This window comes from Megalops cyprinoides, chromosome 14 (genome assembly GCF_013368585.1).
Source record: "Megalops cyprinoides isolate fMegCyp1 chromosome 14, fMegCyp1.pri, whole genome shotgun sequence".
In the NCBI taxonomy this organism is placed as follows: domain Eukaryota; kingdom Metazoa; phylum Chordata; class Actinopteri; order Elopiformes; family Megalopidae; genus Megalops; species Megalops cyprinoides.
Genome location: NC_050596.1, coordinates 26,884,640 through 26,906,504, shown reverse-complemented (window position 1 = coordinate 26,906,504; position 21,865 = coordinate 26,884,640). Strand labels below are relative to the sequence as shown.

General features: G+C 38.5%; 1 protein-coding gene across 2 annotated transcripts in view; it reads left to right on the top strand.

The window, feature by feature from the left end:
* LOC118789027 (inactive dipeptidyl peptidase 10-like) overlaps positions 1-21,865 on the top strand; it is a 117,248-nt gene that overhangs the window by 29,094 nt on the left and 66,289 nt on the right. Inside the window, exon 1 of one of the 2 annotated variants that reach the window (XM_036545307.1) lies at positions 19,528-19,975. The exons of the other annotated variant lie outside the window; for it this stretch is intronic. Coding sequence (XP_036401200.1) covers positions 19,922-19,975 — 54 coding nt within the window. The 5' untranslated portion in view covers positions 19,528-19,921. Of the gene's footprint in view, positions 1-19,527; positions 19,976-21,865 lie in introns of those variants that run through there. 2 annotated transcript variants of the gene reach the window in all.

Below are 21,865 nucleotides of genomic sequence, written 5' to 3'. Positions count from 1 at the left end.
TTTGTTATTCAATTGCTCTGAACACTTGTAAAAATGTAGTATATGCAAACTCACCAAGGTGCTTATCTCACTGAGTGAACACTGTGGTCTTTCCGTATTTACTGCCTAGGGGGTGAGGGTTCCTGTTGGAAATCACGAGTGCGTCTTAGATCGAAGCGGACTGAATATTTAATCAGTTCAGAAGACTCCCAGGCCAAGGCCATGTTGTGCCTCTTATTATGAAAGTATAGGAGGACACTATAGGCTCAGTTATTTTTCTTATAGACTGGACCAGAAAATTTCCTGTGCGTGCATCAAGTAGCATAGTATACAAGAGTGGACTTAGTGTTCTGTAAATATCTCTACCTCTTGCCTTTAGGATATCATTAGGGTATTCGCAGTGAAACATTGTCCCTTTTACCTCCTTCCTGACTTAAATCTTATCAATATGACAAAGAGTCACAATATATTTATGAAATAAAATTCATAGCTAGGTACATACGAATCATAACTCATCATTTGCAACCCACTACTAACGAAAAAACAGTTGCACTTACATGTAAAATGGAAACCAAACTGTCAGTGTCAATTGTATATAGATAAAGGGTAGCTGGAGCTGGAGCACAGAAATTAATTACACCCTACTTATCCTATAACCAAAGCACTCTTGCAGGAATAGCAGTTGTCTTGTTCAAATAACATTTTGTATGCGTGATCTTAATCTGTAACTCTGGCTGTTTTTCTTTACTGCTGATTCCTCCGAAGTGCACTCTGTTTTTCAGTATCGGGCTTAATAACTAGCAGGTAGCACAAAATCTTCTTTCAAAGTAAATGTCACACTTTATGTGCTGTATAATGTTTCAGATCCTTGCAATTGATGAGGCCTGACTGCATTGTATGGTCTGAGTCCCACATTGAGGGATCTTAGTAACTCACTCAGCAAAACCTTGACTAATGCTGGTAATCCCTGTTTTAATGATCGCCCTCTCTGATCATGGGGATTAAACACAGCCTTAAATTTACTACTTATTGACAATTCAACTGAAGTGTTTTAGTCCAGAGACATGATTTATTGTACAACCAGTCTCTTTATAATATATCTTTTTGTGTTATATCTCCTGTAATTATGCACACCCCCATTGGCGAGATTATGGTTTAAGGACACAACCAAAAATCAATATGAGACTGTGAAATCATATTTTATGGTTGTATTCAATAGTGGAAAATCCAGACAGAACAGACAGGGAAGTCTGTGATTATGAAAAAAAGTACTTGTGCTAGTGCATTAAAGTGTGATTCTTTGAAGGGAGCTGAAGTATTCCAAGTTTTAGAAAACTTGGTACACTAAGATGTAATATCCTGAATATAAGAAACCAGAGACTCGAGTATCATAGATTATAATGAAGTTTGAGGTGTGTTTGCGTTAAGCCTTCATTGTGTTCAGAAATACTTCTGGAAGAAAATTTGTCTTTGTAAGTTGCTCTGAATAAGAGTGTCTGCTAAGTGACAATGTAAATGGGGAAAGACATCTTATATTATTAAGGCTACCAATTTAATGTCATGTGGGAGAATATGAGAATGTTAAGTCACAGAGTGTGAGTTTTCAATTCAGACTTAAGTTGGTTTCATACTTGTGATTCATGTGGAGAGGGAGTATTTCTTTATCTCTGTTTGCTTTTTTAATAAAAGTGACAAAAACACATTTAGTGAATGCATTTAGCATTCTCTGGAGCAGTATAAACTTTGTCATAAAATACTGCCAAATGTATAATGTTAAAATTCTGTGCATTAGCAGAAAGCAAGACAGACAAATATAAGAATGAGAAGGCCAACACTCAAAAACTGAGCAATAAGGAAATTGCTCATTTTGTATATAATGTCTAGGCCTCAGCTGTCACATCTTATATTGTGTAAGACATGCACGTGATGTTAGTAGCCCATATGATGATGAAGCTGTGTGAGACTGAAGTAGGAAATGTATGATTTTCCATACATTATATGTGTGGGTTTAGGCACATCTCCTGAAATATTTTTTGTCGACTCCTTTCAATGTATACACACAATGCATTCTGTTTTGAGCATTTTAAGGAATTGGTCAGACAACCAAGATTCTCCTCCTCAATCCACTGTATCTGGTTATTATTTACTTGCCCTCATACCCCTGCTGTGTTTCATTTTCCATTTGCTGAAGGTAAATTCTGCTACAAAGCACTAAGGACCAGGAGCCACTTTTATGTGGCTAATAGGGTTAGGAATTCATTTGGGTAAAAATACCCAAATGAATGTTTTATTGAGAAACAATATGGTAGGGCATGATGGTTTTCAGGTTGTGAATCCCCTTTTCAAACACATAGCATTGCAATTGTTTCAGAGTTGGGCTGCTTGGGTGTTGTTTTTATTAAGTATTATTGTTATGCTTTAGTGTACATCAGATATCATAAGTCAAATTTAATCAATAGTTCTGTGCCCTCACTGTGTATGCACATGAGTAGACTAAATGTCAAAGGATATATGTAGCTACAATGAAAGAATGGCAGGCAAGATGTGTTAAGTGTAAGCTGAATAAAGCTGGCATCTGTGTACACAAGACTTCTGCTTAGTTTTGCCTTATAAAGTGGGAAATAGGAGGGGTGAGGCTTCTGAAATTGTGGTCATAGTGAAAAATAAGCAGTTTTCTTGGAGACAAAAACACATGGTTTATGCTGTCTTTGAGTGTCTTTGAGTGAGTGAAAAATTGACATTTTTTTACCCTGCATTTTCTTTGTACTTTTGAGGTTGCTGTCTGTGGAGCTTGTCTGAATTGCTAATTTAAAAATCCATCAGAATTAGAAGCCATCTCAAAAGACAGGAGTTGAGGATTTAAAGAAGCTTGGTCTCTTTTTTTTTCTAGTTGTCAAAATATTTGGTCCTTCCAATAACCATCAGCCAGTTGTATGTTTAAATCATTTTAAGGTTCTTTTGGGCTGATGTGAGGAGGACAGAACTAAATAATTTTAACAGTTAAACACTTTGTAATAAAGCGACAGTTCTTACCTTTACCCATTGTTGACCTCTAACTTCCCAACACTCCTCTGTGGTCTGTGCTGTAAGTCTCCCACCCATGGCCTCATAATACAAGAATATAATTAATTTGATAGCACACTAAATGGCTGCTATTTTTGCTGTCCTCTAAATGGTCCTCTTTTTTGCTGTATAACCCCTGCTTGTTCTTTAAGTCAATAATGTCATGGTGACATACAATAGTAACAGCCAACTCAGCCTGGAGTTCAAGGTGCAAACACAAAGTGTAGCTTAAGCATCACTCTGAAAACTGGAGGATGTTTTTGTGCAAATTAAAACTGAATAAAATTTCCATTATGGTTTACTTTTTCCTAAATATAAAAAAATAAATAAAATGACTGACGTTAGGAGATTGCAATGGTGCAGGTGAGAGAATTCTATATTCTGGAGAATCCTTTCATGGAAGATGATAAATTATGGATGCATCTTGGCTTGGCACAATAATAAAACCTGTTCACGATGACAGACAGGCACTGAGCTAGACGCAGCTGAACAGAAGTGCTACATAATTACATGGGTGTTGATGGCGTGCCATTGGATATAAGATCTCTTTATACTGACGGCTGAAGGTTTCAGAAGTCCTTGGTGCATGTCTGAATAGCTTCAGATGGACAAAAAGAGTTCAGATATAGTACACAGATGCACTGACAGGCTGCGAGTTTCACACACTTCTGAAAGAAATTCAGAGATGTGTAGTTGACTTGGTGTGAAGCACAGAAATATGGATATGAGATCCTTTTCCCTGAGATGTTATCATTTCTGATGTGCAGTGTCAATCTCAAGATATTTCAGTATCTGTTTTTCTGACCGCTCATTTTAAGAACCTGCTGGCGGCCCTTTTTTTCAGGCTGATCTGCTTTGATTTATTTGCTTTGTGAAGCTCTTTTGAGATACTGTGCAAATGGAAACGCTTCTGGATATTTTCTCCGCAGGAAGATGGGCTACCTCAGGCACACTGAAATTTGTGGATTTCTCAAAGCTGAAGAATAAAGGAGACAAAAAATAAAGAGACAGCACCATTCGACACTAAAAATCAATCATTCCCTCCATTGAATGGCGCAGAAATAGAAATACATTTTTTAAGCTAAAAACAGTATAAAACCAGATGCAGACAAAGGCTGGGGAAAAATGGAGAAGCTATAAATAGCAGTGCAGAAGGTCAGGGGGTGCCATCATTAATGTCACTGGGTCTTTTTTTAATGCCTGTCACCATCACCACTTTCAGAGTCTCTGTCTCACATCTTTGTTGTGGAAGGTCATGTGTGAAGTGCCCTCTTTCTCTTTGGTCTTATTTTCAGTGGGCTATTTCTGATTCCCTGTATCTCTGGTCAGTCTGTCTGGTCTGTTTGTATATATGCACAGACATGTGGACTGCTGAGCAGTGTGAAGGTGCGTAAGTCCCTGACCCAGGCTTCACCACAGTAGACTAATGTAAGATTCATTTTAATTTTATGTTTTTCAAAGAATCATTCCCATTTTATTTATTTAAAATTACATTAATTATAACATTACTTTATAATTATAACATTACTTGATTTGTGCTGTTGTTGGATGGCTGTAATCTTCATGTAGAATGGCATCTGTATTGTCTCTTTCTTGGCTTTGAGTTTGATGCCCTGCTCATAAGGCTGGCACTCATGAACCCTTCAAAATACACTGTTTTGTGTACACATTTGATCTGCTTTCTTTGAAATACCTTCAGTGCACATTCTGTCTGTGATGTAACGAGCGTGATACTACCTGAACTCTTTGGAACTGGAGTGCAGTATTGCCACAGTTAGCTGTTCAAACGATACAGCTTCCTACTTCATAAAGAATAAATAGGGTAAAGTATTCTCTGATGAACAAAGTCTCACCACAGAGAGTGAAAAGTGTGGTTCTGCATTGAAATATTTCTTTCCTTCCCTGCGGTGCAATAATGTACCAAATTGCCAGCTTGTTTCATTGCCTTTCAGTTCCATGCCATTTTCATTTCATTGCCCTGACATCTAAACATATTAGCATACACAATCTGCACAAAGTCATGGGACACCCCATATGATTGTAATAAAGTGCCTGTGAGTATGTGTGGCTTAAAGAAAATAACACTGGAAGATTGCAATGGCCAGTGCAGAGCCCCTACCTCAACATGATAGAAAATCTTAGGGATGAAATGGAACACAGAAGTAGGGGAAAGCCAACCAGTCCCTCTTCTGTAGTGGAATTTAAAAATGCTTTAAAGGAGGGGTGGAGCACAATACCACCAGATTTATTTCAAAAAATTAGAAAACAGCCTTCAATGATGCATTGAAGCAGTCATTAAAGCCAGAGGTGAACCAACACACTGTTAATAACACACTGTTAATAACTTTAAAATGGAATAGAGACATTTTTATTCATAGCTGCCAGTGTCCCATGACTATTGGTAGGACATTGTACAGTATTTAGTCATTTCTCCATTGTCTGTGTTGTTTTCAACTGCAATGGAGGGTCCATGTTGTTCCTCTAAATGAAAATGAAAATTAAGTGCTGTTTCCTCTATGTTACCATAATATGACCATGAAAATTCAGCAGCTTGACTGTGCCCCTATTAAAGTTAGTTAAGTGCAGCACAGCAATGTCAGTTCCAACAGAATGTGAAACTCACAACAGATAATTGCAATTCTGTAGTTAAGGCTCTGTTAAATGTGTTCATGCTGTGTAGCGTAGCTCCCATTATGACATTAATGTAATGAAACAAAGACTGAGCCATCAAGACAAAACTCTGTTACAGCATAAGTTTTGTACTTTCTTGTGTGGATGGAAAAAACTTACAAATTTATGTTTCTTCACTGAATAAAAATCTAGTTTTTTTCTTGCAACAAGTTTGTCGCATTGAGGTTGTCACTTGTATGACCCTTAAATTTTTCTAGGAAACTAGATGAAGTGCTTGCCTGCTGGGAACAGTACTTGTTTTTCTTTTGATTGACTGACAGTAACAAGCAATATAAAAGTGCTCTATTTGGCAAGAGCAGGCTACTTAATTGGTTCAGCTTTGCAGTCCAAATGCAAGATTCAAAAATGAGGTAAATTTTTTTTTTTTTATATTTTATTTTTTTATTTACATACTCAGACTTTATGTAGTATATATGGTATGAACTTCACTCCCAATCCCACAGTGCAATACAGGAGAATGCCGAACTATGGATGGGTGCCATCTCTCAGTGACATCAGCTAAGCAACTCATGGATGCCTGAGGAATAGCTAGAGGGTGCTTATGGCCATCAGAACAGAAATAATTATGTTCCTCCTCTCTGGCATCCTGGTCATTGTGGGACCTGCCAAATGTGTGTTATAGGGGCTTATCTTGCAATACAATAAATGCTTTAACTGACTGAGGGATTTGGCAGCACCATGTTGTCTGTACAGAGCTTGTAGCCTTTCATTCATCTGCTGTATTTCCAGATTTACAGATAAATTCTAATGCTGCATACATTCACATGCAGTTTATTGTAGAATGCATTTTACAATTTTACATTGTTTTGTACAATGTATTTATAAATGCCCTTATGTGTACACTCTGAGACATAGCATTTATGGAAACTAAAAGGGAAATCAATGAATTTCTGCAGAGAAATGATGTGTTTTGCTTGAGATGGTGCACACTTCCACATTCACATGGTTCATTAGAGGTCTACAAGACAGGTTTGTATTCATTGCTGTGCTTTCTGCTAGAAAAATGCCATGCTTTACCATTCTGAAAATGTGAAAGTCCACTTTATTTCAACAGCACCCAGAGTACTTTCAATACATACATACAGTACAGCAAGCAAAAGATATGAAATAATCATGGTAATGTATTGAGCATTTTACCTGGAAAAGTGTTCTCCATTTTTCTAATCTTTTCAGGGGACAAAAAATGTTTGTGGAAGTATCTCATTTTCCCTGATTTTTATATCCAGCTGTATAATGGTTCTTTCTCAAAAATGAAAAATAAAACAATAATAGAGAACATTGAATTTGAAATACAATACACTGACAAATATATCGGAATTCCTAAATGTACTGTACTGTTCAGGACAGCTTTAATATCACTCACACCGGAGAGCCCTGCATGATGTCTGATGGATACATAGGAGCCAGCTGTGCACCAGCTGTGAAGAATATCTATTGGTGTAAAGGTAAACACACCTCAGTTTTCCATAGTTCTGGTATGTCTTGTAAAGATTTATATACACACACACACACACACACACACACACCATTGTCTTCGTAACTTGAATAATGATATATGATATATTTTTGGTGAAATAGTGCTTGATTAAATTATTGCTGCAATTCAGTTTCTTTTGGGTGATACTTTACATGAGTTTCATGCATCACATTAAAGTATAATATTTGAAACTGTGTTGTAGTTAATTCATGTTGGTATTGAATTGGTTTATGGTACCAGTTCAATTAAACATTGATACATTGTTCAGGGCAGTTAGATGTGTTTTCAGCCAAGGCTACTTCCCAACACTAGTCAATAGGTGGGACTTTTAAGACAAAAAGAAGGAATAACTGAAGATATACAGAACCTCAAAACATGGGGTCAATCTAATTCAATCTAATTGTATATTAGGTATATTTTTATACATTATGTATATTATCATTATTATGTATGCATGTATATATGTGTATATATATATATATAAACAGAAGTATAGAAAACAGGCTGGGGCATCAGTCATCACAGTTCAGCAGAAAAGATATGTCAATGTCAGACTGCTCTGAAAAGCCGATATGAATTGCCTGACCCTTTTGAATTTAGAATTGGCATGTTTTAGATTATGGAGTAATTTGTCAGTGCTCCCGCCCCCTAGCTGTAGTGTTTTTTTTTTTTTTTTTTTCCCCTGTCCATGTGCTTTTGTTTTCCTTGTGCTCTAGCCCTGCCCTGCTCCCCACCCAGTTCTCCACCAGCCTGATTGCTCATCGCCTTCACCTGCCCGCCTGCACACCTGCTTCCAATCCCCTTGTCAGCCCTGCCCTATATCTGCCCTGCATGCCCCTGTATTGTTGTTAGTTCGTAGCAGTGTTTTCTGACTGTTTCGTCCCCGCCGGTTTTTCCCGTCTGTTTGCTACCTGCCTGTTTTTTGATCTGTTTGTTGCCTGCCGCTCTGTATTGTTCGCCGATCTTTCCGCCTGCCCGTTGTCTGACCCTGTCTGTTCCGACTTTCCCATACCTGGATTTTCCCTCGGACTGCCTCTCTGGTTTAGACCCTGCCTGTGAACTGTTTTACGATCTGCTTTGCGATTTCATTAAATCTGCCCGGAAACTGACGCACTTATGGTCTTAGATTGAGTCCTTGCCTGAGCCCTTGACATAATTGGCTAAAAGCATATAAATATAATTTTGTACATTAATTTGTTCTGGGTTAAAGCACTATCGTAGGCAACCATGGACTGGGGCTTGCCACAAGAATAACAGGACGAATAAGCCCGGACCACAGTGTATGAATTTATTATATGTAATGGACCAAACCTTATTACAAAGTAGTGTATGCTGTTATATGTCACTGTATTGAAACCAATCTATAAGTAATGTACTGTACTGCACATGGCCTGTTTAAAAAGTGACATACCATATCCCACTGCATTATGCAGTTGGGAGTGAAGTATTTTTCAACTGGTAAAATGGTCTATGCTGTTTTCTTATTGATGTCGATGGCAATTGGTGCCAAAGCTCTTATTTCATTTCATTCCTGGAAACTACCATACGCACAGGATTAGGTTTATGTTTGTTAAATGTGATTCATCTGCTTAACAAATGCTCTTATCAAATGCTAATTGTTTTGCATGCATTTTACATGTTATCTGTGTGCAGGGCTGGATATTTAGTGAGGTATTCAGGGATTAATGCTGTGTCACACTCATGGGCACTTCAGCAGAGCCTAGTCCTGGTTACAACTGTATTTCTCCAACCAATGCGCTTAATTCATCATAATGCTTCACTCACAGTGTTGCCTGTCGTGTTTATTGAAAATAATTATTATTTGGCTCTGGAGTGCTTGTCAGGCCATCCCACATTTACAATGTGTATTTAATTCATGTTATGCATCACAATTACTCTTAAGAGAGCCCTTCAGCTATTTTGAAGTTGGTTCTGTAGGAGGATGAATGTAGTACACAGCCCTTTCATTTAGATTCGATTATGATACAAGGGGTTTGGTAGAATGTGGGAGATTGCGCATGAGTATACAGGTGTAAGATGGAGCTGAAATGTAAATAGATTAATGTGATACAGGAGAAGCAAAGCGGTACTCATCGGCTGCCCACCGCCAATGACAGAATGGGGAAAAAAATGAACAAATAACACACAACGCTCCTTTCAATTTACTTTAATGGGCAGAAAAAAAAAAAAACAAGCAACGTTTTGGTCAAGGTGACCCTCACCTTGACCAATACAGAATTTTTTTCTCCTGAATACAAAAAGAAAATAATGAGAAGATCTACATGTTTGATGTGCGAGTAATTTGCTCATAACCGAGACATTATTTCTCACTGTTCCACAGTCTAGATAGTGCATGCCGTCAGAGTACAATATACAAACATTTAGCTGCTTTGTAAAAACAAAAGACCGTTTAGGGGAGGTGGCATGCATACTAATTTTTGTTGGATAATGTCTTTTAAATGTTCATCACTGTTGTGCAACAATAATTTAGTCAGTGCACACAGAACCACTGGGAACTGCAAACAAGTCAGCACAGTAGCATGCGCAAATATGGTCATAGCAATAAACCTCATACAAACATTCAAATACCAGACAATTCCAGCGAGAACATTTCAGTAAGATTGTCTTTATCAACATACCAACCTGAATTTGAAAGAGTGTTAATGATATCAGATGTCATTTTGACTTTTTTGTTTTCCCAATTAATGATAACTCTGATATAGACTATAAAAGGTAATGTGTCTAGGTGATAACGCATGTATGTTAAAAGAAGGAATCTTCAGTTTGTATTAAAATTGGAACCTTTATTTGAACTTTGATCCTTTCAAACTGAAATGGCTGCAGTACACATTCAAAGCCATTAGAATAGTTGCATAAATGTGGCTTTAATTCTCTACTGCAAAGGTCAGGATGGTTTATGCTTTAAGCCATTTCTTAATTAAATGTTGTGTCATCACTGAAGTGTTGCCTTATCAGGTAAATGGGATTATTAATTTGTCTGAAAATGTGAAATCACTGAAATTATGAAGACATGCCATTTTATTTTTATTTTTTTTTTATCCAAGGCGTTTTTCTCATGGATATATTTATATAGTCCTATGTCCTGGGAATGATGAAAACCAGTATGAAAAATTTATATATGTTGATAATTCTCAAATATGGAACAAAAAATATTAATAATTCATCTGTCAAACGGTATTATGCAAATTTTGTAATATATTTGACAGACTTTACCAACATAACATTGAATCAAATATAGTTTTACAATATTAGTTCCAATTATATGCATAGCAATAAATCTGAGTGATACTAAATGATGTATTTTGTAATATTGATTGCACATATAAAAAGTATACACTTCACTTACTATTCTGTTGCATACCCTCATTCCTAGAGATCTACCTAGTCTTTGGATTATTCCCTTCCACTGCCGTTTTAACAACGTCAAGGCCTCTGAGAAGATTCTCCCTTCCACCGGTGCTTGTAGACGTCAGATGTAGATGTCAGCCAGGACATGGCTGGTGTCAGAAATGTCACCTATGTCAGCATGCCGGACTGTGATGAAGTGGTGTGTGGGGTCAGCAGTTGCATTCCCCAGTTTGCACAAATTCTCTATGCAGTGGTGTCTGAATGAAAGCTGTTCAAGGAGACCAAGACTGAGGGTGGTGGGCATCATAATCCAGTGACAGTATGTAATGTATATGTATATACAATATATATATATATATAATGTATATATGTACCTATGTGTTGTAGCCAACCATTCATGTGTGTGTGTGTGTGTCTGTATGTGTATATATATATATATATATATATATATATATATATATATATATATATGTATATGTATATATATGTATGTATATATATGTGTATATATATATATATATATATATATATATATATATATATATATATATATATATATATGTGTATATATATATATCTATGTTTTTATTTCCTAAACAGTTTGGCAAGTTCACTATAATGAATGAAAAAATATATACATTTTACTTAAAAATAAATGCAGGAGATTTTTTGAACATTCATTTATTTAAGTCAAAGTTAAAGAGAAATGGTGTTTGAATCCAGAGGTAGGTGTCCCTTCTTGTGTAATTTCAGATTTAGTGCACGCAGTTATCTCTTGTGGCCACAATTATCCTTTGTTATTATGGTGACCATACTCATAAGATTCAGTTTATGTGGCCCATTGCACCATCTATTTAACTGCTGATGTGGAATGAAATCTGATTCAGAAAGCACGCTCAGAGCTAATGTAGTGGACTAATGTTTTTCTAAGCAGTTAGCATTAATATAAACTTGTGAGAGAAAAGCTTATACAGAATGGAGCGAGACTGAACCACTTGACCATAGTGCATTCAGGAAATATTTACAGAAAGTTAGTTTGTGAGACATGGAGTTTGCATGGGACATGTTGAATCCAAATTTTAGCATCAGGAAGGTGGTCTAATATTTGTTTGGGGAAATGGGTTTTCCTTCTGTGAAATATCATTTATTTATAAAGAGTCGTGAATTATTTAAAAATGCAGTTTCTTTTTGTTCTGGGATGGGTTCCAGCAGTTGTTCTATTGATTTGGTCTGTCTGTATTGTAATTGATACAACTGATCACAAAAAACTTCCAGAAACCTGAACAGACAAATGGGAGATTGTGTTAAGGCACTTGTTCTGAACACAGGCTGAGCCCAATGGCCCAGCTTTGATCACATTACAATAAAATGGCCTAATTCCACTGGGATTGCATTGGCGGGGGGGGGTGCACATTTTGGGTGCTACGGTTCCCTCAGCTGATGTGAGGCTGATACGCCTATCCTCCATTCGGTGTCTGCTCTCCTTGTGTACTGTGGGACATTTCATGGGGAAAGTACCTGTTGGCTGCATGTGACTATATCAGCTGATTACATAACAGTAGCTTTGGAAAGTATTCAGACCCCTTCACCTTTTGACACACGTTGTGGTATAGGCTTAATCTAAAATGGATTAAACGTATTCTTTTGGCTGTCAATCTACACACAATAACCCATAATGACAAGGCCCGCTCAGTGTCTCCTCTCCTTGTGTACCGTGGGACATTTCTTGGGGAAAATAGCTGTCAGCTGCACGTGACTACCTCAGCTGATTGCATTAATTGTAATTCATCACTCCTGCATGAGTGCAGGATTGGCTGTGGTGAAGGCCAGGTTAAAATGGACAGCAGAGGATTCCAAAGTGAAGGTACACACATAAATGGGCAAAAAAAAAGTGTCTCAGCGATTCTGAGACTCAGCTCCTGCTCTGCCATTTGTATATGCATGTCCTTTAAAGTACACTGACTGTGCACCGTTTTTTTTTTTTTTGGGCCACCGCATTCCGTCTCTGACAAGAAGCGGCCGCCGGCCCCCCGAGAAGCGTTGACATTTTCGCAGATGAGAAATGCGAGGCCGTTCTCATTTCCTCTGTCCTTTTTCTCAAGGTCACACAAAGAAGAGAAACGCACAGCCGAGGAAAATCTTCCGCCACCGCGCCAATTGCGTGTTCATGCAATATCATGTAATTACCGTCATACAAGATCCATTTAATAGATTGGACAAATGGACCCTGTTCGATAATGATCCATCCGTACTGATGGACACTGAATAAAAAGATATGGAACATTGACAGTAATCACCTAATGAAATAATTTACACCTGTTTAATGGATTCAGGAAAAATAATGATTTAAAATCTGGTCTATTAAAGCACCGTCAAGCGAGGTCATGAGAAGTAAATGAATACGAAGAAAATATAACTGTCAGTCTTTGCTGGGACAGTTGTCTTTCACAACAGCACCATCCCCTGATAACAGCCTTTTTGAGACATCATCAGCTCATCATAATCATTTGATTTCTTGGCTTTGAGGCGCATCCTTTCACCTTAATAGCATAGCCATCAGGTCTAAAATAAATGTGGTTTATAATATGGCTTTGTATTACTTCATGAGTAGGGCTTGTTTTCAGTTATGGACATTTACTGGGATAAATGGCATCTCCGACAAGGCTAACTGCCACAGGTTTCATTGGTGCAATCTATCAATGGAGTGTTATAAGGTTTGGATTTTTCACCACTCCACCCGCACCCCAGTCCATGTGAAAAATGACCAGCTCCAGGTTTCCTAAGGTAATTATTGATCAGCTCTGGTCCCCGGATCCTCTCATCTTTTTCTTTTGCTTGCCCGCAGCTGCCTCTCTCTGAGCTTCTGCGGTGAGTGATTTCATTTCACCTCTGTCAATGCCAACTCCTCAATATCCACAAATAGGGTTTGATTCAGTTATAACCAATTCATTAGCCTGCTATCCTCCTGTAATCACTTCGCTGATAGATGAACAAAGGGGGCAGTGAGGCTTAGATCGTAGCTTTTTTTTCTACTGAGGCAAGGGTTTATGGAGACAGGATAGTGGTGGTTATAGTATAGTCCTGTAATACCTCATTAATCGTAATTACCCCCCCCCCCCCCCAAAAAAAAAAAAAAAAAAAGAAAGTTGTCAACCCCATAAGCCCTTAACCCTATCAATGGAGACATCATAAGTTATACATACTCAAATTTTCCATACCTTTTTCATCTTTTGAAGCATATTATTCTTATTCCCTTTGATTCAGAGATGAATCAGGTATATTATTTCTGGAAAAGAATTCCTTATGCACACGGTTCTCTCTCTCTTTCTGTCACTGGTGTTGTGTGGGGCTGAGCAGGACTTTGATAAGGTCTTGGCCAGCCTCATACTCGGCCATTCTCATGTGCCCCAGGTCTGTGTTGTGCTTAATTGTCTCTCTCTCTTCGATGCCCTTTTGGTGGCAGAAGTCTTCATTGCAGCCACTGGCGTAACACTGCTGACATTCTTCTCAGCTCAAAATAAGGATGCCCTTCTGGATACACGCTCTGAACCGCAATAGGGCCCATTGATGGGGCTTTTAATTGCAGTCATTCCTAATTACAGTACAACACATTCACAGTTTGTCGTTCGACGCTTTCAGCCAGAGTGACTTACAAAGAGCAAGTGCAAAGTGCATCTAATAAAGTGTCATGAACAAAACTGACCATGTTTGCACTCCTGCCAGTGATGAGATAACTCGTGCATAAGTACAATATGACAAGGCTACAAAGTGCCTAGCACAAAAGGTTTGCCATACCCTCGCTGAAGCATACCAAACCTCAACATAATCTATAATACGAGTACGCAAAAGGGAAAGGTATGGGAGCTGTGGTGCATTCTGAAGAGGTGGGTCTTTGGTCTGTGAGGGAGGGTGGCCAGTGACTCTGCTGTTCTGACCACCGCTGGAAGCTTTTCCTGCCTCACTAGGGACAGAACAGACAATGGGTGGAGCCAGGACAAGCAGTTATGAGGGGGGGTGTAAAGGGGCAGAGCAGAGAGACTTGGCCTGTTGATGGGCTGGAGATATGATTCTCTTCACAGCCACACCTCCTGTTCCCCACACACTCTGTCACAACCATAGGCTTCTTAGTCAATGTTCTCTGTCTCCAGCTTGTGCGAAATCATCCTGAGTGTGGAAATTTTGTGCTAGGTTGGCATCTGACATGCGCGCGCGTGTGTTGGCGTACGTCCTGCTTTGCTTTTTAATTCATAGAAGACTGTATGCAATGGAGACTCACACTTGGCTTCAATACAGTGGCTTTAAAAATGGAAGCAGAAATTGTGTTACACATATTTGGGGAAAAAAAAGCCTGTTTTGCTTGGCACTGTGTATCATCGTTATACTGACAATATATTGTATTCCTTCATGGCCAGTGATGAAAACGATGAAACAGCAGCTGGAATTGAAAATAGTTCATCCTGAAATGCTTTTTTGTTGCATTCCCTTTGCTGAACAACAGTTCAATGTTGCATTTTCAATCATAGCAGTAAGTGAGTTTTAGGTAAAAGCCAGCATGATGTACAGGTAACAATATCTATTTTTCCCCTCACTATAAGTGGGATGCGCATGTGTATATATATATATGTATATTTTTTGTAGATGCAGTTGACATGTTAATGATAAATATTATTATCAGAGCATCTTTCAAGTAGAACGTGAACTAAACTAAAATGGCTTCCAGCTACTACAGAAGTGGTTTGAGGAAGAAGAACAGATGGAACTCACTAGTTTAATGGATTCTGTTTGAAATGGCTGCCTCTGGTAGAGACAGATTTGTGCACTGTGTCTTTAATGCCATAATAAATGCTGTACTTATATAAATCTGGGGGGTCTGCTGTTAATGTATGGTGCAAGTAGTGAACCCCAAACAAGTTGTGCTATCTATATAGATGTGTGTGTGTGTGTGCGTGTGTGCATGTAAAGAATAAGCAATGTGCACACATGAAAAACGGTTAAAGGTCCTGCTCCACTAAAAGGTTGTATTCATATATGTCCTCCGGAGTAACTTAAATACCGTGCGAGTTCATGTCACACATCATGTGCTGCCTACATATGATTATGACTGTGTTTTCTGGGGCAGCAAGCAGGCAAAGTATGGCAGAATAAGAGAGTACCAGTAATAGCCTGGTGTGACCCCAAAGCCCCAGGCAAAGCTCCTCACTTCTTAGGACACCGGTTTTACATGGAGAAGCCCACAGTAAGATATTTCCTCTGTCTTTCAGTTATTATAATAATAGTGATAGATTATTTGAAAGGAAAAAGAAAAGTATTCATGCTGTAGGAAATGTGGAATCTTTCTGTTGGGAATAAGAAAAGTGTGTATATATGAAGAGCACGCGCTTGACATACTCCACTAAACAGTTCAACCTAATGAGCAATAGCACTTGTGCCAATTTGTCAACTGTGATGGTAATCTCGTTATTTGAGGCCCATTTGGAAAATTAATGATGTGATAAACATGTGTGTTTATTACTCATGGGCTGTCTGAAGGATGCAGGGGGCAGCTATTCTGAGAGCAGCTGCTTGCATATTATTGCTTAGAGGTGCTAAAGGGGAAACATCAATTGTCCAAAGAGTATTAAAATGAAGAGCCTCTTCTGGTGAAGACTCCTGCCCTTTAGGATTATGGGTATGGCCTCATGAAAAAGTTATATCTATCAATATATGTTAAAACATCTATTAAAAATGTATATTTTATTCCTACTACATATGCAAGTCTGTGCACATATTTAAGACTGTTTTATGATATAAATGGCAATGTTCAATTTATTCCACAGTAAATGCGTACATTTCTGCATGTACATTTTTACCTGTGATGCAGTAATAAACATATTTTGATATCATCAAAAATCTGCTAGCTCTTTGCAGAGGGAGAGAACCACTGCAAAAGAGCAACTAACAAAGAACAAAAGTACTGATTACATTGGTATGCAGGCAGTTTCCCCCCTATATATCAAGGCTGGAAATCAGTATGTTGCATTAATATCCCTGAAAAATGTCTGGACAATTATTTTTACTTTCTCTCAATACTTTGATGAAAGGGCTAAAGCTGGTCATTTGATGTGTGTGATAGTTTTTAGCCAACAGCAAACCCTTTGAAAAGCAGAAATTATACAGCAAATGCTTATTTTGATGTCCAAAATTATGGCAGCAGGCATTTCAAATAAAAGTTAATGTTGTTAGTTTGGTGATGAACAAAAATGCATACCAAACAGAGAAAAAAATGGAGACCTTTGTTTAAGGTTATGAAATGCATTTTTCAAATAATTGAAAATATTTAAATGGAATTGAGAATCCATAACAATAACAAGTCCCAATAACAATGCTCCATTCATGGCATATTCAGTGATGAGTGTAGTAAACATTAAATTTCTGTATTGTGTCTGAGATATCGACTTATCAGCATCTATATGAAAATACACCAAAGAAAAGTGGCATGCAGTAGCTAGCTGGTTCTTGATGTGTCTGTTCAATTAATTTAACTTTATTTAATTTGATGAATGTGTTTTTTATGCTACAAAAAAAGTGAAAATAGCTAATGCCTAGCTGTATTGATCTGATAAAAAAAAAATCAAATGAATCACATTGAACATAATAGTTTCCCAAAAGACATTTTCCACTGTGAAGTCAGCCAGCTAGCTCTTGTAGCTAGCAACATGGTGTCCTTTGTTATTGTGCAGCTAACAAAGCATATCTGAATGCTGTGTGCTCATAGAAGGTTAGATGCTACAGAAGGAAGTGTTTGAAAAGACTCAGACCTCAGGGTCATTGTGATTATTATTGCAGAAAACCTCCAAAAGGACCTCACTCTTGTTGCTGTGTAAGTATGGGGTATGCCCACTGTCACACATGGCTGGCGTGAGCTGGCTCAAGAGTATTAGACTGAAGGTTGCAAGTAAGGTTTTCTGGTCTACAGTCTGGCATTTACTGTCCAGCAAGATGCAGCACAATAGAAAAAAGTCATTTTTGTGGCTCACCCTCATAGGTTGAACAAAGGCAACAAAGGCAAAATACCAATCTAAAGAAAATCATAAAACACACTCCCTTTTCAGGGGTTCTCTGACCACCACGGTAATGGTAATGGTGCACTTTTATTGATCCCCGTGGGGAAATTCGTTTTCTATATTTGACCCATCCGAAGCAGTGGGCAGCCGCAGTGCAGCGCCCGGGGAACAGCTCCGGTTCTTTTGTCAGTGCCTTGGTCAAGGGCACTGACAGGAGTATTAACCCTAACATGCATGTCATGGGAAACTGGAGAGACCAGCGGAAACCCACGCAAACACGGGGAGCCTTCACTGTGCTCTCTCTCGCACTCTCACATTTTTTTCTTTACCATGAACAGAACAGATTTTGTAGCCGACATACCTTGAAATAATCAGCTACCCAGTTGCACAGGCTGCAGTGGCACACAGGAGCTCTGGTTACCCCTCCCCACAGGCGAGCACACATCACATCCGCCAACCTGTAATTTAGTGGATTTCATAAATGCCAGCCCAGTATGAAATAATAAAAGTCACAAACCCAACCCAATGCTTCACAATAGAACAGATAGTCATATTACAGTATGGTTTTGTCTTACTCAAACTTTTAAGACTGTTCTGCGTTTGGGGAAAAAATATCCCTGGCAGCAATGAGTGTCTACACTTGCGAAGCAGAGAACCAGACTATTTCTTGAATGTCACTTCAATTACCGGGCCCTGTTTTCTTTCATTTTGTGTATTCCAAAAACCCCTACAGGTTACAGAAGGAATAAACTCCTGCACAATTGATTACAGGCAGCCTCTGGCTCTGACTTTGATCTGAAGACTGTAATTCCATTTGTAATTTCTTTCTCACATAAATTTTACATCATGCAGCTGTGAGTGATGGACGTTTACTTTTTTTTTTTTTTTTTTTTTACAGTTGTTGTTTGAAGTGAGTCACTGAAAGGAGTTAACCTCTTCAGGGATAATGTCTGTGCTTAAGTGCCATACTATAACATATGTGCTATGGCATACTTTGCTGGTGCTTGACTTCACTGGTGATTGTTTGTATATTATGTGTATGTATACATGTGTGTGTATATATACACATATTAGTTTCATATCACAAAAATACACCCTCTCTCCCATGTGAAGTTCTGCCTGCCTGTTCAAAATATGAAATGTTATGTTGTACTGAGATGTATTCATATTGCTTTTAGCCTTGTAACAGTGAGTGGAACTGATCTTTGGATATAAATTAGTTTAAATATTGATGACCCATCTGCTTTTGAACGTAGTAGCTGCTAACGAATGGAGGCGCAACTAAAGGTTAAGTAGGATTTATGCTAACAGTCACAGTGATTCCAGAATTCACGACAACAGTTTTCCATCACCGTGAACAAGATCAGCACCGTCATTCAGCTTGGTACAGTTTTAAAGAGACGCCCATTTTTTTCTTGCTTGCTCAAATAATTTTCACTTGTGCCGTACTATACTGATTTATGAAGGACGGGCTGCAGTATAAATGGAAAAGTAGGGGTTGAAGGACCATGGACAGGGCACGCGCACAGTTCCTATACTCAGCAGCTAATAATGCTTAAGATTAATGTTAATGAATCTGGCAACGACCCGTGACATAACGGCAAAAATTACATCAAGGGCGATTATGATGATGATGATCATCGTAATATAGTTCCGGGACTAAGAAAAAAAAATCGTCCTATAGCTGCAGGTGTAAGTACATGAAACATACTTTATTAAACCTGCACTGTGGGACGGGTTATCCCTAGAGTGGCGTTATATCATTTATAAGATCTTCATTAAAACTCCCTTCTGTTACACACGCAGTTGCAACCCCTCCCCTCTTCCATTTGCCGTAAGAACACATGGTCTATTTTTTTCCCTCCGTGGAGAAAACGAATGTGACCGTTGTATTTTGCCCTAAGTTACATGAGCGGATCACAGGGAAGCCAGGCACGAGTCCAGTCAGGATCCCGTCTGCTTTTTGTAGCCTCAGGAGCGGATGGTAAACAGATATATGCTTTCCTCTTGGCTGGATACTACTGTCAAGGCTTTGCGAGTCTGAATGTTGGGATTTTGCGGAACGTGAACTGTAATCTACAGTTACCTCCGCAGTCAGTGACCCCACGGAATCGTGACAGATACATTGCTGTCTGCCTCCAGTTGAGATTTAGAAACAGAATATTCTGTGATTTGCGCAGCATTGTTCAAAATCCACCCATTCGCTCGCATTTTGCCATTCTCCGACTGAGTGACAATTGAAGACATCATATGCGGAGTTAGAAGCCGTCTGAAGAAGTTCTAATTTCAAGATCTCACCATGACAGTCACGAAGGAGCAACAGAATCAAAGAGCCAACCAACAGCAAGAGGAGGTAACGGCGTTCTCCGCTGCGACATTTCATTTAAAGTTGTGCTATTGCATCCCATTACTTTTTTGAATTGTCACATTTGACGCGTTACACCGTCTAATGTGTTTTGAATTTCGATGGCGCATATAGAACTCTAGTCTAAAACCGTGAACGGGTGATCGTGTTTCCCTGTTTTGCGGGGTTAAAAAGACCAGCGATGTACGTTATTGATTTTCATATCAATGATGCTATTACTATATCCGAAAAATGGAAGGTGACGTCTCCATATGCGATAGAGCATTTGTGGTCAGGTAATTTAAGACCATAATAGTCACCTTGTTGGTATTTAGATGTAAATATATTAACCGGCTCGGGAGGGGGCAAGAGTGCTTTTATACCAGTGGCTTGCCTTAGATATTGTAGATTGATGTTTGGAGGGGTACCAGCGACAATACTAATTGCGTTGAGACATTAGAATTACTCTATCGTGAGAATGTCAGGGTATGATTCAGCACTTACGGAGCAAACTGTATGTCACTGTCACATCAGTTAGTAGCTCAAACAGGACCTTGTCAGCTGCCAGTATAATGAATAATTAGTGAACTCTGGGATGGAGGCGGTATGCATTGCCAGAGATGGTGCTGTTCGCTCGGGAAATAATTATTTCGGTATTGTTCAGTTTCAACTATTTCTGATCACACTTAACAAAAATGCGGATTGGGCTAATTATTTTCCTTTCATTTGTCCGTTTAAAAAGTATCTGTCCATCAGCACTTTATGCTAACGTATTTTGTTGTTAAAATGCAGGGACGCCTTCCTGTCTGGTGGGCGCGCAGTATCCGCAAAATGACAACACTACTTTCTCATTTGCAGTTCGAACACACACGCACCTTTGTAATTAGACAGCCCATGCTCGACCTTTTTCCAAGCAGTGTACTCGACGGCTCTTCTCACTGATAGTGTTTCAGTCTGCATTAGTCATGTATTATGTTGACAATCTGAGAAGAAGTGACATCAGACTGTCTGCCAGGAGTTACAAAAAAAAGACGGCAACTTGACGACTGGAACAGATAGTCTGTCCAAGTAGCAGCTTGTGGATCATAGGCTCATTATACTCAATCGTTTTCTCTCTTATGCTAGGACGGGCGCAGTGTCCTTTGAACCACCGTTCTTATGCCGTTTCACTGCAGTTTATAGGGAACTACACTGTTTTACGAAGTGATGGTTTAGGTATCATAAATTATGGAACGCATTATCATCAGGGTGATACCCCCAGTAACTGCCATAGCCGATGGTGAAAAAAAGAAGGGGGGGGGGGGGGGGGGGGCACAATCGACAAAATATTTAAATAATTGAATATTATTAATACATTCTGTACAGTGGATAAGTTTAGGTGCTGAATTTGCGTGTCAAGTATCTTATACCCAAAACAACAAATTCACATCATGTTCCAGAAGTATACTCTGCGAAAATAATGCAGATTTACTATTCTCTGTTCATAGGGGTCCACAATGGGCTAATCTTATAATTTAAGCATAGTCATTCCCCACTGTTTTTTTAATGAAACAGGATACATTTCAAGATCATCATCAAACCTGAATTTCTTTTATGTTTTCAGTATTGTACACCAGATCTGATGCAATAGGTACCTATGTTAAAAGGTGCAAGTGTATGCGCACTGCCATATGCATTCTGTGGGTTAATTTTCAAAGTCTTACTGAAATAACCTTAGAGCTGGAACTTGAAATACATTTTCCATGCCCTGTAAAATGGATAAGTACTGATAATGCAAAATCATATTTCATAGTATCGCCCACGACTCAATTTTGTTAATCTGTACAATAAAAATCTTTAGAGATGTCTTGTGATAAAGTATTAAAACACTGTATTATTGAGACATCATAATATTTCACT